Below are 20,598 nucleotides of genomic sequence, written 5' to 3' on the forward strand. Positions count from 1 at the left end.
AAAAATAGCACAAGTTTTCTGAAGACATCTCCTTTGAGCACAAAATACACAAGATGATCTCATTCTGTCCTGTTCTTTGCTCCGTATTTTATTTAATTGGCAAATTTTGTGTGCCGCTCCTCTCCAAGAAACAGAAGCACACATGGGGCTCATTTAACATTGACCTGCAAGGGAGGCCAAGCCAAGAGTGTGTGTCTTACCTGAAACCACATAGGAGGGCTTTGTGGCCAAGCGGGTCTAGCCACTCCACCTCACTGGCTCTTTCCAGGGAGAAAGATGTGGAAAGTGCCATTTGTGTTTGGGTCCTGCCAAATTGGGGGGTGAATCACCTTTCATTGGGCCCAATGCATTTTGCAATAAGCACAATTTTTCCAGCTTGGTCTGAAACCACTGCTTGATTTATTCCAAAAACTGCATTGGGCCTAATACAGTGGTACCTCAGGTTAAGTACTTAATTCGTTCCGGAAGTCCGTTCTTAACCTGAAACTGTTCTTAACCCGAAGCACCACTTTAGCTAATGGGGCCTCCTGCTGCTGCTGCGCCGCCAGAGCACGATTTCTGTTCTCATCCTGAAGCAAAGTTCTTTAACCTGAAGCACTATTTCTGGGTTAGCGGAGTCTGTAACCTGAAGCGTATGCAACCTGAAACATATGTAACCAGAGGTACCACTGTACTACATCTGTGTCCCGAGAGGTTCTCTCCTTTCCCCTTTATGTGACTGTTGCCTTCCCGTTTACATTTTTTGCACATCCGAATCCATCTCCCAGAGCAACTCTCGTGACTGTGCCATCAATATGATAAGCCTCAGCGGTGGCAAAGTTACTTGGGGCTGATGCACTTACTCAAACCTGAAATCACGCAAAGCATGTGGGGTGTGAAGGATCAGCCATCGCAGTCAGTCCTGGGGCTTGCCCCCCTCCCCCAGAAAGTCTTCCGCTTCGCACATTACATGCTTCCAGTGGGGGCTGCAAAAAAAAACCCCATTCCTCTCAGAGAGCTACAATCCCAGAAAGGTTTAGCAAATCAATCCTTCTCTTCCCAGGGAACACTGGGAATCGTAGCTTTGTGAGAGGAAATGGGGTCTCCTAACAACACACTTAAGGGATGCGGGTGGCACTGTGGGTTAAACCACAGAGCCTAGCTCTTGCTGATCAGAAGGCTGGCGGTTCAAATCCCCACGACGGGGTGAGCTCCCGTTGCTCGGTCCCTGCTCCTGCCAACCTTGCAGTTTGAAAGCACGTCAGAGTGCAAGTAGATAAATAGGTACTGCACTGGCGGGAAGGTAAATGGCGTTTCCGTGCGCTGCTCTGGTTCGCCAGAAGTGGCTTAATTATGCTGGCCACATGACCTGGAAGCTGTACACCAGCTCCCTCGGCCAATAAAGCAAGATGAGTGCCACAACCCCAGAGTCGGCCACGTCTGGACCTAATGGTCAGGGGTCCCTTTACCTTTTAACAGCACGCTTAACAAAATAATACTTCCCAGGATTGTTTGGGGGACGTTGTGGCTCTTAAAAGTGGCATGATACTGCTTTAAATGTGTAGTGCAGATGGTGGCCTTAGTTGGGTAGAGTTTGGTGCTGATGGAGCCCAAGGTTACAGGTTCGATCCCCATATGGAACAGCTGCATATTAATGCATTGCAGGAAGGTGATCCTTGGGGTCTCTTCCAACTCTACAATTCTATGATCCACACACACATTTGGCAACAGATTTTTTTAAACTTCAGTGGTACCTCGGGTTACATACGCTTCAGGTTACGTACGCTTCAGGTTACAGACCCAGAAATAGTACCTCGGTTTAAGAACTTTGCTTCAGGATGAGAACAGAAATCTTGCTCTGGCAGCGTGGCAGCAGCAGGAGGTCCCATTAGCTAAAGTGGTGCTTCAGGTTAAGAACAGTTTCAGGTTAAGAACGGACCTCCGGAACGAATTAAGTACTTAACCTGAGGTACCACTGTATTTTTTTGAAAGGAAAATAGGAAAGTGCCCTATACTGAGTCAGGCTGCTTGTCCATCAAGCCTAGAGTTGTCAACTTAGACTGGCAGTGGTTTCCCATTGCTCAGCTGGAGAGTGTGTGGGGCTTTGTATGCAGAAAAGTTCAGGTCCCCCCCCCCATCTCCATTTAAAAGGATCAGGTGGTGGTTGGTGGGGAATAGACCTAAGATCTGTGAGAGCTGCTTCCAGCCAGAGTCAACAATATTGGGTTTGATGGCTTCTGCTATTCCATCATCCACTGCCTGGGGTTTTTTTAATGGAGATGTCAGGGATTAAACCTGCGACCTTCTGCATGCAACACAAGTGCTCTCCATTAAAAGCCTTCCAGCACTTGAAATAAATTAATAAAGCTGTGGATAGAGGAAAGGGAGGGGGGAGGAAATGGCAAGAAGAGCCAAGACTTATGCTGCTTGTCTGGGGTCTCTTGAAAAGCAGATGGTGGGAACTGAACCTGTGGCATCACAAATGCACAGCGCAAGATCTACCCATGGGTTATTCCTATATGATGGCTAACATGGTACAAAATGAACATATTACTACTGTGCAGAACCACCTTGCCTCCCCAAATGAGGTGGATCAGAACTAATTGGTAAAGACCGCCAATTAAAAGCAAGGCTCCGTTATAAGCAGCAGTGTAAGAAAATGAAAGCTCTCAAAAGGCAATTTTTAAAGTCTGTACAGTCATACCTCTTGTTGCGTTTGCTTCAGGTTAAACGTTTCAGGCTGCGTCCCGCAGCAACCCGGAAGTACCGGAAAGGGTTACTTCCGGGTTTCGCCACTCGCACATGTGCAGACGCTCAAAATGACGTCATGCGCATGGCCAGAAGCAGCGAATCGCGACCTGCGCATGTGCAGATGCAGGTTGCATTCTGCTCATGTTGCGAAGGGGGCTCCGGAACAGATCCCGTTCGCAACCAGAGGTACCACTGTACTACAAAAGTCAAAACCACATGGTTTTTTATGGGGGGGGGGGAATAATATACCATTAGGAGGAATAACAACCTTAAAAATGTAGTATAAACGCCAACAACTGGGAAACACTGGCCTGTGAGCTCTCGAATTGGAGAACAGCCTTTACCAAAGGTGTCATGGGCTTTGAAGATGCTCAAACTCAGGATGCAAGGAAGAAACATGCTAAGAGGAAAACATGCTGGGTAAACCCTCACCGTGATCAACTCCCTCCCAGAAACCTATGTCCCCACCGTGGAAGGGCATGTGAATCCAGAATTGGCCTCCACAGTCACTTACAGACTTTCTGTTAAAACCGTGTTCATGGAAGACAATCTTACTCAGCTACAAGTGATCGCCAAAGAAGCAAGAAGTAGGAATACTAACCTGTCTCTCAATATCTCCCAGCAAAGTGCTGGCCCCCAGGCGAAAGAGTTCTGGCTTTAGCCACTCATCTCCTAGTTCCTCCTTCATCAGCGAGAGCCAGATCAGGGCATCTTTGGCCGTGCGAATGCCTCCCGCAGGCTTAAAGCCAACCTTGATTTAAGAAAGAAGAACAGGAAACAGGAAATTTAAAAATACAGGAAGTTGGCCTAGATAGGAATCTGCATATCTGTATACAATATCTGTATGATGCTATCCTGCCCCCACTGGAGACTCTGTCTACATGCGCCCCAGAAAAACTTAGAAGGCTGTCAAGCTCAAGAGATGAGGCCTTATCTGTGGTGGCCTCTCATCTATGGAACTCGCTTCTATATGAATTCCCTACTTAGCCCCTTTTGGTTCAGGCATTTATATCCTATGATTTTTATTCAGCTCTGTAAAAGCGTAACACATACAGTCAAGGAATCCGTTCTGGAAGCCCGTTTGACTTCCAAAACGTTCGAGAACCAAGGCACGGCTTCCAATTGGCTGAAGGAAGCTCCAGCAGCCAATCGGAAGACGCAGAGGACGTTTGGGTTCCAAAGAACTTTTGCAAACCGGAACAATCACTTCCGGGTTTGCTGCGTTCGGGAGCCAAAACTTGCGTCTCGCAAGGCGTTCGGGAGCCAAGATATGACTGTATTTAAAAAGAAACAGAAAATTGATAGTACCATGTTCATAATTTGGTATTTCAGACTCCCTGTCTCTGCTGTACACAGGGCCGCAACAGCTCTCTAGCTTGTCCGCCTTACTTTTCCCCAAACACAGTTCCTCTCCATGACCTTTCCTCAAGGGGAGAGCTATAGGCTCAGTGGGCAAACATCTGTTTTAAATGTACAAGGTTCCAGGTTCAATCCCCTACATGAAACCCCCGAGTTGCTGCAAATCAGTTTATGCACTGAGCTAGATGGACCAATGGTCTGACTCTGTGTCAGGCAGTTTCATATAATGTACAGGAGGCTCCTCCTCATGTTCCCACAACTTTCAGGAATGCACCGAGAAGTGGGCCTCAGAAGCAGAGATATACAAAAGGTAGCTCTATCTGCGACCCTCTGGATTCTGGCTGCCATCTTGGGTTTGGTTTCTTTTAGTTAAAACATTCATGTTCCCCCCAAATAATTACATTTATTTTCACCCAGAGCTACCTATTACTATCCTGTCTCTCATTCTGTTTGCCGACTTTCTACAGAATCCATCTGACTGCCAGAATGCACCACACACACACACATATCTATATATAATAAATGTTTCATTCAAGAGCTGAAAAAGTTGGGCTACTTTCCCCCTGCTGTTTCACAGCATTTCATTATTTTGTTTAATAAGTTCATCTCCTTGAGAATTTTTTCTCGTCACCTTATATTATTAAAAGTAATAAGTTTCTCTGGACTGGGGGATTTCCCAACAGAAAAACCAATTTGTGTGTGTCCTTCAATAATGACAGGAAAAGATTATTTCCCATTATGCTGCACACTTTTCATATCACCGCCGCAGCTTATCATTCAATAAATGTTACCCTGCAACCCGCTTCTGTCCTCGGAAGAAGTTTAATTTCTACATTAACCTGTTTTTATTGGCCAACGCCTTGTTGGAAAAGCATCTGTACGGCAGCCAAATTGGTTTGTTAAGGAAACCATTTAGAAATCTCTCGTCAGTGATAAAATTGTCTTCGTTTAATAAAAAGGATATAAACTCAGTTTACATCTAATTTTTTTATTATTATTTCCTGAGCAGGTGCATGCACCACACACTTTTGGTTAATAGAACTTTAAGCACACACACATATCATAAAGTCTGCTTAAATGAATGATAAATTAAACAGTTATTTTAATGACATGCAAAACCTCCACGGAGGCAAGGCGAAGGACCAAATTACATGTGCTACCACCACCAAATTACCACAGAGACTTGAGACAATACACAATAGTTGCCACAGCAGCACACAAAAAAAAGATGGCGCCTTCTATGAGGTGCCCAAGTATCTGCCAAAGGAGCCAGGTGCGTGTTTATATGCCAATGCTGGCAGCAGCAGGAGTAGGCATTATTGGTACGTGATGAGATCCATCCCCAAGCGGAAGGGCTGGGTCATGACCCTGGGGTCACATCTCCCATCTTCAGGGGAGGAGACCAAGGATTCGACTGAGGCAGAGCTGCTCCTCTTATTTGAGGTTCGGTCAGACGGTGACTGCTGCTGAAACAACATTCCTGCTCTGCTCGTTATTGAGCCCTGCATGGAGCTGTCCAGGGTACCAACGAAGCTTCTGCACTGCTGAGCTCATCGCTCAACGAGGAAGAACAGCCCCAAAGCAGACATCTGGAGCCCCCTGCCCCTTCTGCTCCACCTCTTGGCTGCCCCAGCCTGTTCGCCTGCTATTTCTCCAAGTAAGAGCACAGTGACAGGAGCAAAGAGGAGCTTGCCACACCCTCCCCCTCAGCAGCATTCAGGAGGACGCAGGCCTGTTCCAAGAGCAGGGCATACCGAGGACATCTTGCACAAAGATTCCCTCAAACCCAGTGCCAACATGGCCAGATATCAAGGTGGTGATGCTCTCACCACCCTGACTGAAGAATTGAGCGAACATTTCTCCACCACCACCCCAAAACATGTTTCAAGTGAAACTCAGAAGAGTGACCGTTGAATAAAAGGCTGAAGGAGTGATGTGGAAGTCCCTAGTGAAGAAGTGGTTCTCTTGCAAGAATCAGAGAGGAAGTACAGGACGACACAGCCCGGTTATACCTACTGCTGAACTCTATGCCTCCCACCCTTCCACATACACAGGACCAGGAAACAAGCCGCACCAGCAACAAAATGTTGCTGCATAGAATGCTCTTCTACAAACTCTGCAATTATGCTATTTCCCATTCTATCCCCGCTCCTGCCCACTTTTCCTCCCCATCAGTCAGTCAGCGTCCAGTGGCCACCAAGCACACACAGTCCTCACTGGGGTGTTTTCAGGGTTCGCAACCTTCGTTGTTGTAGTATTTTTCCTCCAAATGTATTTGTACTTCTGCAAGCCTCTGCAAAGCTACTAATATCACCCCCTTGTGGCCATATGGTGCTGCTTTGGCTACATAAGTCAAGAGAATGAGTTTTCTATTAGAATACCAGATTGGAGATATTTGCTTCTCATTCTTCTGAGATAAAAGGTCTTCAAACAAACTAAGTTTCCTATTCCTTATGAACCCTCTGGCTGTCTCTGGGCTTCCGTTCAAAGACAAAGCACTACAGCTCTGTGTCACAGCCGGTCAGTGTGGTGTGGTGTATAACTTAGAGGAGTGTAGCTCAAACTTGGGTCCCGAGCTGTTGTTGGACTACAACTCCCATCATCCCTAGCTAGCACAATCAGTGGTCTGGGATGATGGGAGTTGTAGTCCAACAACAGCTTGGGACCCAAGATTGAGAAACACTGGGTTAGAGTATCAGGCTAGGAGGAAGAAGAAGAAGAGGAGGAGGAGGAGTTTGGATTTGATATCCTGCTTTATCACTACCCGATGGAGTCTCAAAGCGGCTAACAATCTCCTTTCCCTTCCTCCCCCACAACAAACACTCCTGTGAGGTGAGGCTGAGAGACTTCAAAGAAGTGTGACTAGCCCAAGGTCACCCAGCAGCTGCATGTGGAGGAGCAGAGACGTGAACCCGGTTCACCAGATTATGAATCCACTGCTCTTAACCACTACACCACACTGGCTCTGAGGAGACACCAGTTCAAATCACCCACTGTGCCAGGAAGCTCACTTGGGTGACCTGGGTCTAGTCACCATCTTTCAGTCTAACCTTGCTTACAGGGTTGTCATGAGGAAAACAATGTGGGGAGAAACAGTTTATGCCACCCATGACACCTTGGTGGAGCGGCAGGATAAAAATGTAGTTAATACATAAGTCTGGCAGTTTACAGACCCTAAAGCACAGATAGAGGAACCTGTAGCCTTCTAAATGTTGCTAGATCACAACTCTCATAATTCCCGACCACTAGCCATGCTGGGTTTGGGCTCATGGGACTTGGAGTCCAACAAAGTCTGGAGGGCCACAGGGAAGCTTTTAATGTCTGATGTTTTGCTGTGCTTAATGTTGGAAGCCACCCAGAGTGGCTGGGGCAACCCAGTCAGGTGGGTGGCAACAACAACAACAATTAAATTTAATAATTACAATAATTCCCCACCCATGGTCCAAAGCCTGCGCATCACACCAACATTGCTTTCGAGAACACAGTCTACAATGGAAAGATGGAGAGGGTATGAAGTTACCTTACAGCCAGTTTTCCAGAAGAAGTCTCTAATAGCTCTCACCATGACAAGCCCAACGGGAAAGGTAGCATTAACGGTTTCTTTTCCTGTGGAAGTCTTGATAAAATCAGAACCTGCAAGGGTGAGAATAAAAAAAGAAGTAATAAACAGATGTGTCAGAAAAATTATCATTCTGGTTCTTAGTATGTGCACATCCCGCTATCAGAATGCTCCTTAGCTGAAAATTCAGTTATCCAAACATAAAGAATTACGCCCAAACCTCGCTGGGCACACAGATGATTCAGATATCTGAACAGCCGGAGTTTGCCTACTTCCTTACTTGTTAGCTGGTTGACAGCTGAAATTTTTGGGCAGGAACCCCAGAGAGAGGGAACAGGGAGAGAGATCAGACAAATCAGAGAGCAGGAGAGATTGGACAAATCAATTTTCTCTCTTTTGCTGGTTGGCTGCAGCCATTTTTCAGATGAAACCATGGAGGGAGACCACAGATTAGAAATGCCCCCATAGGAAATGGTGGAAATTGAGGGCTCTTTGTGCAAACGCTGACCTAACAAACGATTTCCTGTGTTCAGAAAGCGAGAAGTTTGTGTACAATAAGCTTTAGATTTGTCATATGAATTTAACACCTTAACAAACTAGGAAAAGAAAGAAGTAGGAATTGGAATGTTCCCTTTTGTGGATTTCCCACAGGCATCTAGTTGGCCAATGTGAGAAGAGGATGCTGGACTAGATAGGCCATTGGTCTCATCCAGCAGACTTGTCTTACATACTTAAATTTTATACTGTGGAGTGCTCCTGTTCAGGATCCCAGCCAGCCAGCCACACCTTTTTCAGGATACTCCATTCCACCCCGGCCCTTGGCAATCCTTCAGGGCTGTTTTTGGATTCCCGATCCCAATTTCAGTATATTATCCTAAACACTTTTTTAAATTTTTAATTCTGAAAACCTTTGGGTTCCTGCAAATTTTTCCAGTATTTCCTTCTTGGCTAGCATAACGATACAGTGTCAGAAATGAATTTCAAGAGAAGAACATAGGAAGCTGCCTTATTACTAGGACAACCTATTCCAAAGGTCCACATGAGACTCTGGCTCAGTGGTGAAGGACAGCTTCTGCATGTAAAAAGAAGCAGTCCCCAAGCAGATGCCCTCCAGATGTTTTGGGCTACCATCATCCTGGCCATTGCCCATGCTGGCTGGCACTGAATGAAGGGAAGGTCAAACTAACAGCCTTCAGTTGGGTGCCATCTACCACCAAACTACTGCCTCTCACTGAGCTCTCTCTTTAGTTGATGACCTCTTCTTCAGACAAGTAAGCCAAACTTCCTCGCACCAACTCCTACTTTTCCCTGTATTTCATTTAATTGTGGCATTTAAGCCCTTTAGCACAATATTTCCACCACCACCACCCCTCCTCCTCTTTGCAGGGTAAGGTAAGTCAAAGCTTTTATAAGTCTGGTAATTAGAAACCTCTATGGTACAGTTTCATTAAAAACTTTCATTAAACAACATCTGCCCTTGTATAGGGTCCCCTAATCAATTTGGTCAAACAGAAGGCCTTCTAATCGGCTGTTGATAAAAATAGAAGATGAAATTTTAATTCTAATAGATTAACCACAAACTCAAAGATAGTCTTCAAAATCCATCTCGCTCCATTCTCCAGTGGATTTAACGACTATTCAGCAACTCATTACTAAATAGAACAAGATGAACATTTTCCAGTTCATTAAAGAAATGTACTATGTATTTTTGCATTGTCCTCATGATTCGTTACAGGGAGTCTTAATTACAAGATAATGGATAATGGTTATTAAACGGAGGCTCCAGTAATGAAGCTCTATTCATTTGTGAGCCTTGGAGACTGCAAAGAAGGGAAAATAAAATTACTAGCTTCAAAAGATTAACGGATCAAATTATTATTCAATTCTGAAAATCTCATTCAGACTTTGCAGAAACAAGAAGGGATTTTTTTTTCCACAAAAAATACTAGTATTAGGACTATAGTGATGCACTTATTTTTATTTTTTTTATAAAAAATAATATCTTAAGGCTATTAGCAGAATAATCAGCTTGAGATGTGATTATCAAACATACAGCCAATTTAGCAGCATCTTCTAACAAAGAAAACAATACATTTTTTTATTTCGTGGAACAAATTCTATTTATGATACGAGTGAGAGCTTGCTAGCAGGATTCCATAAAGAACATGGAAGAAAAATGTTGCTCCTGAGCACTACAGTATAAAGGTATTATTAACATTTTATATTCTACTAATGAAAACAGAGACTTTGGAAAAAGGCGGAGGGGGGAAGGAGGGAGAGAAGCAAATGGCTTGCTTTAAAATGGAGGCCATTAAACATAATTCACACTAGCTTTATAAATAACGTATTTCTGGTCATATTGTTCAGATGTCAGTGCCTTTTTTAAAAAAAGAGTGGTAATATAAAGGGCAAAGTTTAGGAACAGAGAACAGGTTGAGAATCTGATTCCACGGCAGTATGGAAGGACCGTTCTTCTGTGATACAGCATCTTCTTCCTTGCATGCAGAAGGTCCCAAGTTGAATGCCTGGCATCTTCAGGTAGGGCTAGTGGAGAACCTTGCGTGAAACCCCAGACAGCCTCTGTTGGCCACTGTCGTCGTCGTCTTCTTCTTCTTCTTCTTCTTCTTCTTCTTCTTCTTCTTCTTCTTCTTCGGCAATCACTCATAGCCAAGTAAGATTATCTTCCATAAACATGGTTTTAAAAGTGAGTCCATAAGTGACTGTGGAGGCCAATTCTGGATCCACACGTCCTTCCACAGTGGGGACATAAATTTCCGGGTGGGAGTTGATCCCGGTGAGGGTTTGCCAAATGTGCCTTCCTCTTAGCGCATTTCTCCCTCTTGTCCTGAGTTTGAATGTCTTCAAAGCCCATGACACCTTAGGGAAAGGCTGTTCTCCAACTGGAGCGCTTGCAGGCCAGCGTTTCCCAGTTGTCCATGTTTCACAAGCATACAGTAAGTTTGGCAGTACAATAGCTTTGTAAACAAGCGTTTTGGTTTCCCTATGAATGTCCCGGCCCTCAAACACTCTGCACTTCAATCAGGAGAGCCACTGTAGAGGTGGATGAACCAATGGATTTGACTCAGCATCAGGCAATTTCCAGTGTTCCACTCGATTCCCATCAAATGGTATTCAGAGGCATGTTGCCTCCAACAGCTGGCGGAGAACATAGTCATCAGGGTTAGCAGCCATTAGTAATCCTCTTCTGAAGACATCCAAGTTGGTGGCCATCACTACCTCCTGGAGAAGATCCCATAGTTGAGTCACTCTGTCCTCCTGAACATTTTGGTTGCACATTTCTGAACACCTCCCAATTCTACGATATCATTTCTGAGGTGAGGCAACCGGAACTGCACACAGTATTCCAAACATGGTTGCACCATAGATTTGTATAATGCCATTACGGTTATCAGCAGTTTTCCTTTCGTAGTGATCTCAAGCATAGACTTTTATCTTTTTCACAGCTGCCACACATACTGGGTCAACATCTGGCTGCACAAACTGTAGCAAGAAATGAAGGAGAAGCAGGCCAGGCCAAAGAATGTCAGGACCGCAGTTTAAGGATGCAGTTTTGGAAGACTTTAAGTATTTAAGTTCCAGCTGATGAATCCTACCACATTGGGTGAGAAAATATAAATCCCCCAGGGTGGGTTTCCTATAAGAGAAATTGGGGAGCAAGCAGAAGGAAAATGCATACAACCTTTTGGAAAAGTCATTTTGGGTCACGTGTTTTTGTGGTTTCTTTTAAATCCTTCCTGGCCTACGTCTAGAAACAGAAGGAAGACTACAACGTGAACTCACCACTATGCCACTCAGTTCAAACAATGGCCCCCAAACTCCTTTTCCATTTGTAAAAACGGTAACCATTTACATGATTAAAACTGGGAGAGTGGTTTTCAGCTAGCTATATCCAAAAACAATATTATGGTCCCATTATTAAGCAGTTAAGAATAATAAGCAGCATAGCAATCACAGAGTAATCACAATCCTTACGTTTCAAAGTGCCATAAAGACCCTGGGGACGTGATTATCTCCTGATAACCTCAGACTGCTTAAAGTTACTTTACTCTTAATAAAGAATAAGGACACAGTCTGCAATTTAAAATAATGCAGAGCAATCTGGCTGTATCTTTTGTATCACAGCTTTCACTGCAATCCTTTCAACCGCACTAATGAAAGTCCAAATTGGATGGCCCCGCGATGGAGTGTTAACCAAAAGCAACACATTCCTCCCTCCACCCGTGAGTGTAAGGGGTGAGGATCCTGCTGGGGATCTTATATCCCCCAACCTATGTGAATCAAGTCTCGCAAGAAAGCCTGCAGAGAGCACAAGGGCTGCTGCACTCACATCCTGCTTGCAGACTTTCTGCAGGCATCTGCTTGGGTCCTTCTTAGGTTCTTTTTTTTCAAAAAATAATAATATTTATTAGAATTTCAAATAATACATAAACCGAAAAAAAGAAAAAAAAAAAGAAAAATTCAACATTTACAATCCATATTTTCAACACCTTCTTTCCAGAACTTCCCCTCGCCTCCCCTTCTTGTATTCCCTGACCAAAAATTTGTTCAACAAGTTCTTCTCCCTAAATTTTCAACCTTAGTTTGTTATTATATTAAATTCACTTTATATATCAACTTTTAACATATATACATCAATCATTATACTTAAAAACTTTTTCTAAGATCGGCCCAGTTCTCCTTCCACGAATTCCCCATTTCAATACTAGTGACGACATAAAAAGAAAAGAAGATAGAAAAAATCAAAATATTTTAATACACCTTTGGATTTCCAGACCCCACCCTCCCTTCCCCGGTTGGGTCCTTCTTAGGTTCTTAAGGCTGCTTGTGGTTTCAAAGCCCCTTGCACAGCACGTCACATGGGGCTTTGCAGGCTCCGCTGACCAGCAGGGCCTGCAAACCCCCACCCTTTCAACCCAACTGCATTTTAAACTGCCCCACACCTGAGATCATATACGATGCCAAATGTAGGGGCAGGCTGCCCTGGCTTGACTGAAATGGCCTCTTGGGTCCAGTGGGGTAGTCTGGCATGGCCCTGAGGTATGCAAGCTGGAGATTCCTCAATGCTGTTTCAACCCAACCAAGGCCGGCCTGATACGTTTTGTTGGCTGACCTGGAACAGCAAACACTCCCCCCCCCCCCCCCGCATGCATAGACACATCCTCATGAGTCAAGGTACATGGAACTCCTGAGCTTGCACAGAACTGGAATTGACTATTTTAATTTGGATCATTAAAAAAACAACAAAAAAACACATTAGTCACTTTGCTGTCTGTCTCGTATTCCCAAAAGGCCAAAGATATGAGGCCTTTAAACCCAAGGAACCAAGGAGGGATCCAGTGGTAAGCATTTGCTATAAAGTGTTGATCCTATTGAGTTAATGCATTTTCCTTCCTCCCTTTCGTTAAATAGATCCAGTGGTTAGGATGCATAAACACGTATATCACACACACTTGTTGTTGTTGTTGTTTAGTCGTTTAGTTGTGCCCGACTCTTCGTGACCCCACAGACCAGAGAGCACGGCAGGCCCTCCTGTCTTCCACTGCCTCCCGCAGTTTGGTCAGACTCATGTTTGTAGCTTTGAGAACACTGTCCAACCATCTCGTCCTCTGTCGTCCCCTTCTCCTTGTGCCCTCCATCTTTCCCAACATCTGGGTCTTTTCCAGGGAGTCTTCCCTTCTCATGAGGTGGCCAAAGTATTGGAGCCTCAGCTGCAGGATCTGTCCTTCCAGTGAGCACTTAGGGCTGATTTCCTTCAGAATGGAATCACACACACAGTCACACACAAACACACGCACACACACACACACACACACACCATGCATTCTCCTAAAGGGAGCTCAGGGCGGCTAACTAAAATATAGTATATGCAACAACTGAACAAGAAACTTGACTTAACATATTAATAAAACGACACAAAACTCCCATAATGAAACAGATTAACACAACAGCAGTATCAGCAGGGAGTGGCAGGCGGGAATCTTACAGAGGCCTGGGGGAAGAGACATTTTCATTTGTTGGCATCCGTCTGTCTCAAGAGACAATGGAAGAGTGTGGCATCAGGGGTGAAGTCATGCAGTTGGAGAGTTTCAACGCCTGCTGTGGCTGTAGAGACAGATGCGGGAGAGACATGTTTTGTTGCAGCTGTGGCAGATAAAGGCGTCCGGTTGTGCTGTTCCAGATGCACCAGGGCATTCCTTCTCTCCTCCGAGCCGTCATTCCTCCTCTGGTCACTGCTGTGGATACACAACCTTGACTGTCTGTCTCCAGGCAGTCTGAGGTCATCTGCAAGGGATTCCCACATGGCAGAGTTACTGTCGCCTGTCTTCATGTCATATCTGAAGACACCTTTATTACACAGAGTTGGTCTGCCATTGGGCTTGGTGCCTAAAGCCAGCTCTCCATAGAGCACATCCTTGGGGATCCTGCCCTCGTCCATTCTGTGGACATGACGAAGCCAGCATAGACGTCACTGAGACACCATTGCAATCATGCTGGGAACATGCACTTTGGGAGAGCACATTATTGTTTGAGACTCTGTCCTGCCATGTGGTGCCCAAAATCTTCCTGACATATAGCCAGGGTCAGATTACTTGTATGGTCTTAACCTAAGATGGACACCTTGCTTAACCTCAGGCCAACACTGACTACCCACCATGGCAGGGACAGTAGTGGAAAGGGCTGTAGCTCAATGACAGTGCATCTGCTTTGAACCCAAAAGGTTCTAGGTTCAATCCCTGGCATTTCCAGGTGGGACCAGGAATGTCCTGGCTGAAAATCCTAATTAGGAGCCACTCCTAATCAGCATAGGTGCTGACAATGCTAAACTAGATGGATTAGTGATCTGACAAGGTAGCTTGTTATGTTTCTGAGATTTGGTGTATATGATACAACTTTTTATTTTTAAGCCCATCTTCCAAATGTATTCATTTGCTCGTAACCTAGCCTTCCTTGAATAGCTCTGAGGAACTTATATGGGGCTCTCTGGCAGTCTCTCCCAATCGAGTCCATACCAGCTCAGCTTCAACAAAGCAACAATGCCGGATGTTCCCAGACCATTCCCTTCAACTTATATTGCACGGAGCTACGGAACATTTCCAGCAACTCGATTTAACTTTGATGCTTTCCAGTGTCAGCAGTAAGTTGTTAACTAATTTTATTAATAAAAGCCTATTGTCTACCAAACTTGGAGGAAAGTTGCTGAAATGGAAAAATGAGCTGCTTGAAATGGATTTAGAAAAAATATATTACACTGAACAAAGCAAGCCGGGAAATTAGGCTCCTTTATCAGGCTCTGAAAGTGCTATGAATTTTAAACATAACTTTTTTTAAAAAAGGCAGATATATTTTTTAAAAAAACACACACACGCAACCAAGATCACCACACTTCAATGTCAACTTGAGTGTATTTTTCAATGGTTTCTGATAAAAGCACTCGAATTGCAATAAAAGTTCATGCCTTGAAGGAAGGAAGAAGTTATCTTTGCTTTGAAACCTTTAGGCTTTAAGTATAAATGCCTCGACTGTGTCAGCCCACCCTCCCACACACACAAAGTCTGCACCAAAGACATTAAAAAAATTATTTGCAAGGGATATAACTGATGAAACTTACAAAAGCAAATGTTTGTCCTTGTTAGCTATCCATTTCCACAGCGCCATGAGCATACATGGCGTTCTACAGAATCGGATATCATGGGACAAGTGCCGGCCCCTACGAGTTTACAGGCTGTCTTTCCATAATGAGGGAGGGGGGCATGGAAAGGTGGGTGGGAGAGGCAGGGGGACTGTGTCCATGCACATTTCAGTATCTACCCCCATATCTATAAGGAATATAGAATATTCTATACTCTATATAGAATATATCTATAAGGAATTTCGGGACGTGGGTGGCGCTGTGGGTTAAACCACAGATCCTAGGACTTGCCGATCAGAAGGTTGGCGGTTCAAATCCCCGCGATGGGGTGAGCTCCCATTGCTTGGTCCCTGCTCCTGCCAACCTAGCAGTTCGAAAGCACGTTGAAGTACAAGTAGATAAATAGGTACCTCTCCGGCAGGAAGGTAAACGGTGTTTCCGTGCGCTGCTCTGGTTCGCCAGAAGTGGCTTAGTCATGCTGGCCACATGACCCGGAAGCTGTACGCCGGCTCCCTCGGCCAATAAAGCGAGATGAGCGCCGCAACCCCAGAGTTGGTCACGACTGGACCTAATGGTCAGGGGTCCCTTTACCTTTACTTTTTATAAGGAATTTCAGTGGTTCTTAAGGAGATCTAATGCAATTAGCTCCAGTGCAATTAGCACTGGAGAGCCAGTGTGGTGTAGTGGTTAAGAGTGGTAGTCTCTAATCTGGGGAACCAGGTTTGATTCCCCGCTCCTCCACATGCAGCTGCTGGGTGACCTTGGGCCAGTCACACTTCTTTGAAGTCTCTCAGCCCCACTCACCCCACAGAGTGTTTGTTGTGGGGGAGGAAGGGAAAGGAGAATGTGAGCCGCTTTGAGACTCCTTAAGGGGAGTGAAAGGCGGGATATCAAATCCAAACTCTTCTTCTTCTTCTTCTTCTTTATCAACAGAAAATAACAACACTCTGGTTCGCAATACTCCAGCTAAGATGCCCCTGAAAAGGTAAAATGTAAATGACCCCTGGATGGTTAAGTTCAGTCAAAGGTGGCTATGGTGTTGCGGCACTCATCTTGCTTCCAGGCCGAGGGAGCCAGCATTTGTCCACAGACAGCTTTCCGGGTCCTGTGGCCAGCAGGACTAAACCGCGTCTGGCGCAATGGAACACTGTGACAGAAACCAGAGCGCACGGAAATGCCATTTACCTTCCCGCCACAGTGGTACCTATTTATCTACTTGCACTGGCGTGCTTTCAAACTGCTAGGTTGGCAGGAGCTGGGACAGAGCAACGGGAGCTCACCCTGTCGCAGGGATTCGAACCTCCAACCTTCCGATCAGCAAGCCCAAGAGGCTCAGTGGTTTAGACTACAGCACCACCCGTATCCCTCTACCTTTTTTATGCCGCTGAAACAGACCACTAGCTCCACCCTCCCCTTCTAGCTTATCACTCTGGATTCCTCCCAAGCAGACGAAGGCTGCATCGAGCGGGTGAGCTCCTCCTCTGGGCCTGTCTGGCCTATTGCTCCACACTGTGCAGGACTCTCCTCGACTGAGGAGTCAGAGTGGGAGGTGAGCCAGCAGGACTCGGACTGTTCTGCTGCTGCAGCTGCTGCTGCATAGCTGGGGCAATCTGACTTCTCTCTGAGTCTGTGATTGCACTGTGACTCTCAGCCTCTGGCCCTGTCCTGTAAGGTCCTCCTTCTCCTGACCCCCCTTGATCGCTCAAACCCCCTACTTCCAGCACCTCCCAGCTCCTTCCTTCTGCAGACTGCCCTTTATAGTGTCCCACCACCAGGACCCAGGACCTAAAGTCTTCTTCTTCTGTGCCCTCCCTGGGGGGGCTTTTGGGCAGGCGGCTCCCACCACTCTTCCTCATCCAGTCAGTCCCAGACACTCTGCACTAGAACATCTACCGTTTCCTCCGTGTCTGTGTTGCATATACAGGAAACTACCATATGCAGTTCTGCTGAAGCACAATCGCCACACACAAAATCAGAGCACTGCTGAGTGATCGCTGTAAACACAGGAGGGAAGCTGCATTTAGCATTCCTGGCTGCAAGTTTATTTAAAATAATTTTATGCCAGCCCTTCGCTAAAACAACAGACAACTCCCAGGGTGGTTTACTACAAGGCAATAAAAACAAAGAAACATAAAAACCCAACAAATATGGACAAACAAACAATAAATCAAAATCGGGAAAACGGCAGCAGAGAAGACACAACCCAACAATTCAGTGTGAAAAACAGAACTTCACAGCCAGCTTGTATGAGATCAGGGATGGGGAACCAGGAGCACTCCAGACATGGCTGGACTACAATTCCCATCATCCCAGACTCTTGGCCATGCTGGCTGGGGCTGGAGCCCCAACAACGACAGGAAGGTCACAAGTCTCTCACCCCTGGATGACACAGTATTGAGACTAAGGGGTGAATGGTAAGTATAATTCTATGCTAGAAGACAGAGGGCCTGGAAAGGGGGGAAGCTTCTTCACCAGGTGCCAAAATAACTTCAGAGGGCATTTTGCAGGCAGGGGGCCATGAGCAAGAAGGCTCTGTCTTTGGGGAAAAGGGATGCAGCTCAGTGGAAGAGCATCTGGTTTGGTCCCAAATTCAACCCCACAGCATCTCCAAGGAGGGCTGAGGAGAGACTCCTACCTGAAACCCCGGACAGCTGTTTTCGGCCAAGTGTATACACTATTCGGCTACATCAAATGCCTAACATGACAAGTTCCTATTTTCTCTTCAATCACCATTTGCTTGCCTAACTTATCAATCTTATTATCAAAGTTTTAAATGTTCCTAGATGTTTTGAATGTGGCTTCTTTATGTCTTTTTTATTTTTTAAATGGCACCGTATGGCTGCTTTGCTGTTCGCGGGCCTGGGTTCCTTTGGCAGGGAAAGCGTAGGGAAAATTCCCCTTGGGCTTTCGAGTATGGAGGCTGACGCCAAGTTCCCAGAAGGCCAGGCTTTATTCAGCAATGCATTGTAGGACAGAGTCCAAAGAGCCTGAGGGAACTTTCCATTGCGACACAGGAAAAATAAACGTCACGTCGGCTGTTCGCCCTCACTATTGTCTTCCTCCATCCAACATACACTCAGCCCATTTTCTTTCACTGAACATGCAGACACCTCCTTGTGCCTTATCTGGAGTTGTTCTGCACTCTAACAGTCAGCGTTTGATTCCTCCTAAACTGGTTCTTACTGGTTTTATATGGTCAGGCTGCCCTCTTGCATACGTGACGCCGACCTCGGCGATAATGGGTTTTACATTCTGCGTCAATGGTCAGCAAAGAAATCCAGCAAGCAAGATGGCGGCGATGGCGTCCAGGTCACCAAAGATGACCCTGGTGTTCCACCAGGTAGCTGACGTTACAGGAGGAAACTTGGGTCCCAAGTTCTCAAAGTATTTAAAAAGCAACTCCCTTCAAACCTGCCCACCCCCGCCAGCAGCTTTGTAGCATGAAGGAACTGAAGAAACAGCATTCGATCGAGCACTTCAGAGAATCCACACCCTGCCTTTCTCAAGGCATTTGAAGTGCCCTGGGAGATCCTTGGCTCTTGTGCATCATCTGCTTCTTCTTCTTCTTGCCCTTGTTCTTTGAAAGGCAGGAGCCGTTTGATCAACGAGTGGCCCAGATCAAGTCTTTTGCGACTTCAAAACACAGCTCTCATTTGTACCTGTTCCCGCCTCCTAACATCCAGCTGACTTCGTCCGGGAGAGTTTGGGCTCCGGAGGACAAATGAAACTTATTTAAATAGCTTTATATTAAAATAGTCCATCATAAGCATTAACATGCAACCCCTGTCCCTCAAAAGAAAGGAAAATAAAAAGCCCACTCAAAAAAAAAAAAAAAAAAAAAAGAAATTAGCACAAGGGAATTAAATATTTATATCAAATACAACTCTTATATATCTCTCTGGAGATAGGGGGCGGGCGGTAAGCTTGTCGGAAAATAAAGTTTAAAAGGATGGGTGGGAGTGATATTTTTTTTCAAAAGGGGGGGGGGGAGTTTGTTCTTTTCTCCTGCAACTGATTGCGGACTAAAATATCTATTTGGAAACACCAAGCATCTGTTCGGTGGCAGCTGTAAGTAACATTACCCACACTCAAGACAATTTATATCTTTCCCTTTTATTAAAAAATAAACAGGCCCCTTTAAATTATTCACCAGCAAATTAAAACAGACACAAGCGCAGTAGAAGCAGCGAGGGGGGTGGCTCAGGAACCCAAGAAAGGAAGAGAACCCAAAACTACCTCTGGAGGGGAGACAATCCAAGACCTCTTCCATTGGACTGTGCAGCCAGCAATTCATGCACTGACCCAACCAATTTTCAATACAAGAGAAGCTCTGAAAGCTCAGATACTGTATCAAAAGCTGCATCTATAAATAATTTTAAAAACACACACACAGAGGTGCCAACTCTGCAAGTCTTTTCCTCTCTTCACAAAGCAGGCGGCGTGCTCTCTGACTTTGGTTTTCATTGCACCTTTTCAACGGTTTTGGACCTTCCTCTCCCCCTGCCCGTCTTGCTGGTTTCCCTATTCACCATAAGCATTGCCTGCTTGTTTTCTGAATGTGTTTCAAGTGTTTTATATAACTGTGCTTAAAATTCAGCTCAAGCGTCTAAATACAGAGATGCGGGAGTTTTCCTTCTAAAGAGAGTTGGACCTCAGTAGCAGCTGCTGCCAAAGCACCGTCCTTTTAATGCCCTTTTAAAATGTGGGGAATTTTTTTGGGGGGGTGGGGAGGGGTTATTGGGTTGTTTTTATTTTGGTTATGTATTTTGTATTTTTATACTGTCGTTTTGTCTTGTGAACTGCCCTGACACCTGCGGGTATAGGGTGGCATACAAATGTTAACAACAACAACAACAACCACAACAGACCTCCTTCCTGGAAATTGCACAGCAATCCAGGGCGAAACAGCCTTCCAAGCCCAAGCTCAGTTACTTGGGAAGCCTGGCATGGGACTGTAGGCCTTATTCAAGGCTGTATAAAAATGAGGCATGGAATTGATTAAAGTGGATTGGGAGAGCCAATGTGGTGTAGTGGTTAAGAGCGGTAGTCTCGTAATCTGGGGAACCGGATTCGCGTCTCCGCTTCTTCACATGCAGCTGCTGGGTGACCTTGGGCCAGTCACACTTCTTTGAAGTCTCTCAGCCCCACTCACCTCACAGAGTGTTTGTTGTGGGGGAGGAAGGGAAAGGAGAATGTTAGCCACTTTGAGACTCCTGAAGGGGAGTGAAAGGCGGGATATCAAATCCAAACTCTTCTTCTTCTCTTCTTCTTCTTCTTCTTCTTTCATCCTCTCTTGTGC

The 20,598-nt window shown here is 45.4% G+C and overlaps 1 protein-coding gene across 1 annotated transcript in view; it reads right to left on the reverse strand.

The window, feature by feature from the left end:
* Nucleotides 1-20,598, reverse strand: part of DERA (deoxyribose-phosphate aldolase) — a 49,099-nt gene that overhangs the window by 2,817 nt on the left and 25,684 nt on the right. The window contains exons 7-8 of the mRNA XM_081880160.1: nucleotides 7,610-7,722; nucleotides 3,332-3,481 (exon numbers count right to left, since the gene is read on the reverse strand). Of these exons, the coding sequence (XP_081736286.1) occupies nucleotides 3,332-3,481; nucleotides 7,610-7,722 (263 nt within the window). The remainder of the gene's footprint in view (nucleotides 1-3,331; nucleotides 3,482-7,609; nucleotides 7,723-20,598) is intronic.

This window comes from Podarcis erhardii (genome assembly GCF_964252035.2).
Source record: "Podarcis erhardii genome assembly, chromosome: 10".
In the NCBI taxonomy this organism is placed as follows: domain Eukaryota; kingdom Metazoa; phylum Chordata; class Lepidosauria; order Squamata; family Lacertidae; genus Podarcis; species Podarcis erhardii.